Source organism: Prosopis cineraria, unplaced genomic scaffold (genome assembly GCF_029017545.1).
Source record: "Prosopis cineraria cultivar Desert tree isolate PC_DT_omini unplaced genomic scaffold, ASM2901754v1 PC4, whole genome shotgun sequence".
In the NCBI taxonomy this organism is placed as follows: Eukaryota; Viridiplantae; Streptophyta; class Magnoliopsida; order Fabales; family Fabaceae; genus Prosopis; species Prosopis cineraria.
This window is the reverse complement of record NW_026555335.1, coordinates 22570334-22579173: the sequence shown is the minus strand read 5'-3', so window position 1 is coordinate 22579173 and position 8840 is coordinate 22570334. Positions and strand designations below refer to the sequence as shown.

Sequence of the window (8840 nt, the reverse complement as noted above, 5' to 3'; positions counted from 1 at the left end):
ACTGTACTGTGCGTCGTGGCTTGTGCGAAATGTGCCGCGGCACACCTGTCCATCATAGGAATGCTGTCATGATAGCTTTTCTGGATGAACTTCGAATACATGCCATTTTTAGATCCGATGTCCGATTGGAGTGATTCATGTGCTCACGCGAACTTATTCAATAAGCTAACTAATGGTATAGGTTTCGTTTCAATCTGACACCGTATGAGAATTTTAGACACTCGGATGCAAAAGTTAGTTTTTCAAAGAAATTTTCAACCATCCAAGTACTCAAAACTCATAACTAATACTATTACCCATTGTGAGGCTTGAACCAAGTCCAATGGACCAAAATACACTTGAATGAGAAATCAAACACACAAAAACATACCAAAAAAAAAATTTAGCCACTCAATGGCCTTTTGCCCAATATGGCCAAAATGCACAATTAGCACTACTAGCACTATTTGGCCTCTATTGCCACATAATATACTACCAATACAATATCACTACTTAGATAAAACATTCCTTGCACTTGTATTAGTATTTTAGCCCATCACCATAAAAATTACCACATATTTACCTCATATACAATATTGGGCTAAAATACACAACAACATAGTATAAAACAAGTACAACTAATCAAAATGATATGCATTCCTAGTTAGCAATATATAATATCATATAACAAGTTTATGTACACCACTCAAACCAAAATCGGGCTTTACAAAGAGCGTAGCAGATATGCTAGCCCCTCCTCGATTCCCTCCCTGGCTCAATTTCACTAGTAGCACCTGTAAAATGATAATCCACGGGGTGAGATAAAAATCTCAGTAACTAAGATAATCTACATTATTGATTAACAAGCCAAGTTATAAACAAGCATTAAAATAAGTGACATAATCACATCATATAAAATCACCACAAATTGCATGCATGATCCCTAACCATTCGGTCCTCTAATACTCCCGATCGAACCAGTAGGCTATTTCATAGAACCAAACCACATGTTTGGCTCCCAAGCTCACCATCCATGGTAGAACTACCTGGCCAAGGTGTCTTAAACCACTTCTGGACTACTGGTTCCCCTTATTACAAATAATTAGGGTATCATTACTCCAACACTGCATCCAACGGATGCTAAGGAGCATAGTCTCCAACTCCGTACCCTTTTAGGTACTAAGGAGAGTAAGTCTCCAACACCGCACCCATTTTCGGGTACTAAGGAGAGTAAATGCTGCACCTGGCGTCCCGAGGTGCTAGCAATGCCATATGGACTTAAATCTTTACTATTTCCACTAGGGTGACCTCCCACCCTCTAATATGCCACATTTCACTACATATCTCCACTTGACCATGCATAAATAACTTTTCAAGAAAGGATAACCAAATCTTTCCATTAACTTCAAAAATATAGAATTTTATAAAAACCAATACTCTGCTTTTTCTAAAATAGATAACCTTTAAAGAATTTTTGCATATATACTTAACAAATCATAGAAAAGCACTTAAGAATAACTTATACAAGGTAATAAACAGTGCAAATTATCTAATTACCTCAACCCTTTTGTTACTAAAAGGGTTACCCGTGGTACTAATTCTCTTCGTATGTCAAGGTAAGTCTTCCCACTCCACAATCTACATCAACAAGTATTATATGTTAATTTTCAATTAACACAAACACCATTAGATAATAATAACCTCCCAATTCTCCCACTTCTCACTCAAATTATCAACAAATAGACTTGTCAAGATTAGAATTTATTCACATCATCCCTTCAAGTCTCCTTCTAACTCTATCACAAAATAAAACTCAATATCTCAACTTATTACACTTCAACACCCTATGATCAAGTTAGGGCTTGATCTAAAATTCACCATACAAGAAAATAGCTTCTATTACCACATATCCAAGATCAATAAACCTAAATTAAACCTTTAGAGTTAATAGAAACCTTCAAAACATTGACTCATGGCTTAATCTAATCAGACCAAATTCTCACTCTTCCAAATCCCATGGAAAATGAGATGAAAAGGTAGAGGAGAAGGGTAGGAAACTTACCTAAGAGTTTGAAGGCTCAAATCATCTTCAAAATCCTTCCAAATTGATGCCGTAGCAGTGCCCAAAGTTGCCCCCTTCGTGCTCTAGGTTTTCCACCCCAAATCTAATTTTTTCTGTTGATTCCTGAAAATTTAAGTTGCCTGCTGTGTAGTGTGCCACAGCGCACGCCACGCAAGTCACAACTCACGATACAGCGAGCAACAACTTAATTTTGCTCCCCCTGATGTTTCCTAACTTGATCCGACTTTCATCCTATCTCAATCTAGAGCCAAATATGACCAAAAATCCAATTAGCCACTAAAAAACATAATTAAATAAATTAATCATATTTTTAACTAATTTATCCCTTAATTAATCTATTTTTTTAGATTTAAAGTTTTAGGATGTTATAGTTCTCCCCTCCTTTAAAGGAATTTTGCCCCCAAAATTCAAGAACAACCACAACACATACCTAAGGAAATAGATAAGGATATTGCTGCTTCATTTTGTCCTCTGTCCCCCAAGTAGCATCACCAGGAGCCATTCCTTTCCACACTATCTTAACTAGTCGAATAGTCTTGTTTTGCAATTGCTTATCTTTAACATCTACTATTCGTTCTAGCTCTGCTCGATATGTCATATTCTCTTGCAGCTCTACCTCTTCTGGTTCAATCACATGAGATGGATCAGGTTGATTTTTCTTCAGTTGAAAAACATGAAAAACATCATGAATCCTAAATAATTGTGGTAGCAAGGCGATTTGGTAGGCAACCGACCCAACTTTCCTGAGAATCTCAAATGGACCCATAAATCGAGGAGATAATTTCTTTGCTCTAATTGACCTCTCAATTCCTGTCACAGGTGAAACTCTTAGAAAAACATGGTCACTAACTATAAACTCCAACGGCCTTTGCCATTTATCCGCATAACTCTTTTGTCTACCCTAAGTCGTTAGAAGTTTTTGCCTGATCATTTGAATCTTTTGCATCATTTGATCCACAATATCAGGACCCATAATGCTTCTCTCACTCAATTCAACCTAACAGAGAGGAGATCAACATTTTCTTCCATATAGTACCTTATAGGGAGCTATCCCTATATTAGAGTGGAAACTATTATTGTAGGCAAACTCAGCCAAAGGAAGATGGCTATCCCAGTTGCCTTTTAGTTCCAAGGCACAAGCTCTCACCATGTCCTCTAGAGTTTGTATAGTCCTTTCTGTCTACCCATCAGTCTGTGGATGATACATTATGCTGAATCCTAATTCAGTACCCATTACTCTCTGCAACGCTTTCCAAAAGTTTGAAGTGAACCTCGGGTCACAATTAGAGACAATGTCCTTTGGCACCCCACGCAATCTCACAACTTCTCGAATGTAGATCTCTGCCAACTTCCCTAATGAATTACTTATTTACACTGCCAAGAAATAGGCTGACTTTGTTAACCTATTTACAGTCACCCAGATAGAATCATGACTGGATTGGGTTCTTGGTAATCCTGAAATGAAATCCATAGATATACTATCCCACTTTTACTTCAGTATCTCTAGTGGTTGTAAAGTTCCTGTTAGTCTTTGATGCTCAATTTTAACCTTTTGACAAATTCAACACCGAGACACAAAATCTGTGGCATCTCTTTTCATTCCAGGCTACCACCAATACTGTTTCATATCCTGGTATATCTTAGTTGATCTAGGGTGAATTGTATATCTACTCTTATGTGCCTCATTTAAAATTTTCTTTCTCAAATCACCCTCATTTGGTACACAAACCCGATCTCGATGTACAACATATCCATCATTACTGAAACTAAAGTCTGTGGTTTGCCTTTCCTCTACATCTTCTCGAATTTTCAACAGATACTCATCCTCAAGCTGTGCTATCCTTAACTCTCTCCAAACTCATTGGCAATCTCTGTGGAATGTAGTATACACAAAGTAAATTCCAGTGAGTCATGCTGAATATCCAAGTAAGACCAGCAATTTGTGCTTTTACACCATTAGATAAGTGACATGCAATGACTTTCGACTTAAGGCATCTGCAACCACATTTGCTTTCCCCGAATGGTATTTAATTTCAAAGCTATAGTCCTTTAAGAACTCCATCCACCTTCTCTGCCTCATATTAAGTTCCTTCTGATTCATTAAATATTTCAGGCTCTTATGGTCACTGAAAACACTGAACACTGCTCCATATAAATAATGCTACCAAATCTTTAGTGCAAACACAACTACAGCAAGTTCTAAGTCATGAGTATGGTAATTTTCTTTATGTAGCCTAAGCTTTCTAGAGGTATAAGCCACTACCCATTCATCTTGCATCAACACACATCCCAGACCTTTTAGAGATGCATCTGTATACACTTCATATGGCAATCATGGATTAGGAATAATCAATACGAGTGCCGTAGTCAATTTCTCCTTCAACTTTTAAAATGCAATCTCGCACTTATCATCCCAAATGAACGGCTGATCTTTTCGGGTCAACCTAGTCAATGATGAAGCTATCTGAGAGAATCCCTGGATAAATCTTCGATAATATCCAGCCAATCCCAGAAAACTCCATATTTTAGTCATAGAAATATGTCTTTCCCATTTCAGCACCGCATCTACTTTATGTGGATCTACTGCAATCCCTTCCGTCGACGCAACATGTCCTAGAAATCAGACCTCTTATAGTCAGAACTCACACTTGTTAAGCTTGGCATAGAGCTTGTTGTCCTTCAAAATTTGTAGCACAATTCTCAAATGCTTCGCATGCAACTTCTCGTTTTCAAAATATATCAGAATGTCATCAATGAATACCACAACAAACTAATTTAGGTAAGGCTTAAATATACGGTTCATGTAATCCGTGAAAACTGCAGGCGCATTTGTTAACCCAAATGGCATGACTAGGAACTCATAATGCCCATATCTAGTATAGAAAGCTATCTTGGGCACATTCTCCAACCGCTCTCTCAATTGATGGTATCCTGACCTCAGGTCAATTTTTGAGAAAACTGAAGCTCCCACCAATTGATCTAACAAATCATCAATCATTAGTAAAGGATATTTGTTCTTTACTGTCACCTTATTCAACTATCTATAATCGATACAGAGCCTTAAGCTACCGTCCTTCTTCTTAACAAATAGCACAGGTGATCCCCAAGGTGACACACTGGGTCTAATAAATTCCTTTTCAAGTAACTCCTCTATCTGCTTCTTCAACTCAGCTAACTCCATTGGTGACATCCGGTATAGTGCCTTTGAGATTGGTTCAGTTCCTCAGTTCCTGGCACTAGGTCTATGGTGAACTCCACTTTTCTTTCTGGAGGCAAACCGGACATATCATCCGTAAATACCTCAGGGAATTCATTTACTACCCCAATCTTATCAATATTTCCATTGTAGACCCCATACACTGAGAAGAAAACCATATAAGCCATACACCTCTGTTGCATCAATCTCTCTGCTTGTACCACTGATAAGAACTTAGACTTACTAGGAATATTAGCCGGTGTAGTATGTACTAGTAATAAAACTATCTTCCTAGCACAATCTAAGGTGGCATTATTTGCCATCAACCAATCCATACCGCTAATCACGTCCAAACCCTTCATAGGAATCTGGATCAAATCTAGAGTGGTCGAATGATTTTCAAACTTCACTTCTATATTCAAACATGCTTTACTAGTCATATCAGATGACCCAGATGGTGTAGACACTTTAATCACATAAGGCAATTCATGCAAAGGAAGTCTCAACCTCTCTACACATTCATATGAAATAAACAAATGTGTAGTACTAGGATTAAACAATGCTTCAATTTTCTACTTACAGATAGAAATAATACCTTTTATCAATTCGGCAATACTCTTGCCTCCTCTTGAGATAGTATGTAGACTCGTCCTGGAATGGTAGATCTCTGCTCTGCCATCTCCACTCTTTCCTAGAGGCATTTTCTTGCTAGATGTCCAGGTTTCCTACATTTAAAACATGCCTAGCACCTCCTAGGATGTGACCGCCCATACTTAGCACACGATGGTGGTCGAGCTGTACTCAAGGTCGGGGCAGGCATATTAGAAGCTTGTTGGGATGGTTGTGGAATACTAGAACTCCTAAATCCACCCCTTTGAAAAGTTCCTCAAGTTTGTGATCCTCTAACAAAACTCTTCTTGCTCGGTGCTGTAAAACTACTTGAGCCATAACCCGTCTTCTTAGAGACTCCACCCAAAGGGCCTAGGGAGGATGAGAACCTCCCATGACTATCTTGTCTCTTTTTTGCTTCTACTTCCTGACCCCTTCTTGCTACAATTCAGAGTTGATTACACATGTTAGTGTATGTGGTTACTCCTAGCAGAGCAATTTGCTATCTATATTCAGGTGTCATCTTTTCCAAAAGCCGCTTGGCCTTCCACTTGCTATCATTGGTCTCATTCAGATAAGTAGAAAACTTTGACAATTAATTAAACTTCTAAATGAATGCTTCCTCATCAAGGTCTCCCTGCTAAAATGCATGAAACTCAACCTCCTTCTCATCTCTAAATGCTGGAGGAAAATGATGATCAAAGAACATTTCCTTGAATTCTTCCTATATAAGCTGGCGTCCATCTACTGGTCTTGCAAAATTCTACCAGTGTTTATCATCTTCAATTAGATACACTATGGCTATAATCACCTTCTGTTCTGTAGAGCACGTTAGCACCTCAAAGATGGTTTCAACTCTATCCATTTCTTCGCTTCTCCTTCCTTCATAGTTCCATTAAAGGTTAGAGGGTTAAACCGGGAGAAAGTCCTCCATGCTCGATCAATAGCCATCCCTTGAACATCTCCATTCGCTCTCGTCCCAGATGATCCAGGTCTACTACCGAAACTATAAGATGGTTCCAATCTAATCTTATAAGCTTCCTCTTGCCTCCTTTATTCCTCCTCACGACCTCTATTTTGGAGTAGAACATCGTGGTCTTGAACAGTCCTCTAGATTCCTCATCATATCCCGCAATTCTTCAAAAATTGCATCATTACCCTGGGCCTTTGTTTTGTTCTACATGTATTTTTGGTTGTACCTCTGATATAGGCCCATCATTCTCCAGTAAATTACCGGTATTTTGAGTACTTCTCCTAACCATTTTCTCCCCTCCTAAGGAAGAAACCAAGTAGAAAAGGAGAATTAGTAGGGAAATAAAGGAAATGAGACAAAGGCAAAGAGTTGTGTACATAAACTTACTAACTAATGAGAATGAATGCAATAGATACATCACCAAAACTAGATCTTATAACCTGAGAAACTGATACCAAAATGTAATGTCCACCTTGACATTACCAAAATTCATCACACAATCACAATATCCAATCATAATTAAGAGCAAGGATTTGCTCCTAATCTCACAATATATATAAGGGTTAAAACTCATAATCCTTTAAAAATGATTGAGGAATATTTGGGATCCCATAAAAACCCTTTAAATTGATAGTTTGAGCTCAAACTTAATGATTTATATAGGCTTTAGAAGCATGGAAAAGTTTTGGGAAGCAAACTACTTCAAAACAGGGCCAAAAATGTCATTTTTGAGTGTTTTGGTCCATGCACCGTAGCTCGTGGTCCATGCACCACAGCATGTGGTACAAAAAGACATGTTTCCTCACTGTACCATGTGCCGTGGCTTGCACAAAATGTGCCGCGGTGCACCTGTCCATGACAGCAATGCTGTTATGACAGCTTTTCTGGACGAACTTGAAACGAGTGCCATTTTCACATCCGATGTTCTATTGGAGTGATTCAAGAGCTCATACGAAGCTTATTCAATAAGCTAACTAATGGTACAAGTTTCATTTCAATCTGACACCGTATGAGAATTTTAGACATTTTGATGTAAAAATTAGTTTTTCAAAGAAAATTTCAACCATCCAAGTACCCAAACTCATAACTAATACCATTAACCCATTGTGAGGCTTGAACCAAGTCCAATGGACCAAAATACACTTGAGTAACCAATCAAACATACAAAAACATACCAAACAAAAAATTTAGCCACTCAATGGCCTTTTGCCCAATATGGCCAAAATGCATAATTAGCACTAATAGCACTATCTGGCCTCTATTGCCACATAATACACTACCCATACATTATCACCACTTAGATAAAACATTCCTTGCACTTGTATTAGTATTTTAGCCCATCACCATAAAAATTACCACATATTCACCTCATATACAATATTGGGCTAAAATACACAACAATATAGTATGAAACAAGTGCAACTAATCAAAATGATATGCATTTCTAGTTAGCAACATATAATATCATATAACAAGTTTATGTACACCACTCAAACCAAAATTGAGCTTTACAAATAGTGTAGCAGATATGCTAGCCCCTGCCCAATTCCATCCCTGGCTCAGTCTCACTGGTAGCACCTGTAAAATGATAATCCACGGGGTGAGATAAAAATCTCAATAACTATAATAATCTACATTATTGATTAACAAGCCAAGTTATAAACAAGTATTAAAATAAGTGACATAACCACATCATATAAAATCACCACAAGTTACATACATGATCTCTAACCATCCGGTCCTCCAATGCTCCCGACCAAACCAGTAGGCTATTTCACATAACCAAACCATATGTATGGCTCCCAAGCTCACCATCCATGGTAGAACTACCCAGCCAAGGTGTCTTAAACCACTTCTGGACTACTGGTTCCCCCTATCACAAATAATTAAGGTATCATTACTCCAACACCGTATCCAATGGATGCTAAGGAGCATAGTTTCTAACACCGTACCCATTTTCGGGTACTAAGGAGAGTAAATACTACACCTGACGTCCCGAG

At 38.1% G+C, this 8840-nt stretch overlaps 1 protein-coding gene across 1 annotated transcript; it reads right to left on the bottom strand.

Annotated features, from left to right (window-relative positions):
* Window positions 1-5233: 5233 nt before the first annotated feature.
* Window positions 5234-5959, bottom strand: LOC129308919 (uncharacterized). Its single transcript, XM_054950286.1, has 2 exons — window positions 5854-5959; window positions 5234-5724 (listed from the first exon to the last, which is right to left on the bottom strand). The coding sequence occupies exons 1-2, from the start codon at window positions 5957-5959 to the stop codon at window positions 5234-5236; spliced, it is 597 nt and encodes a 198-aa protein (XP_054806261.1).
* Window positions 5960-8840: the final 2881 nt, after the last annotated feature.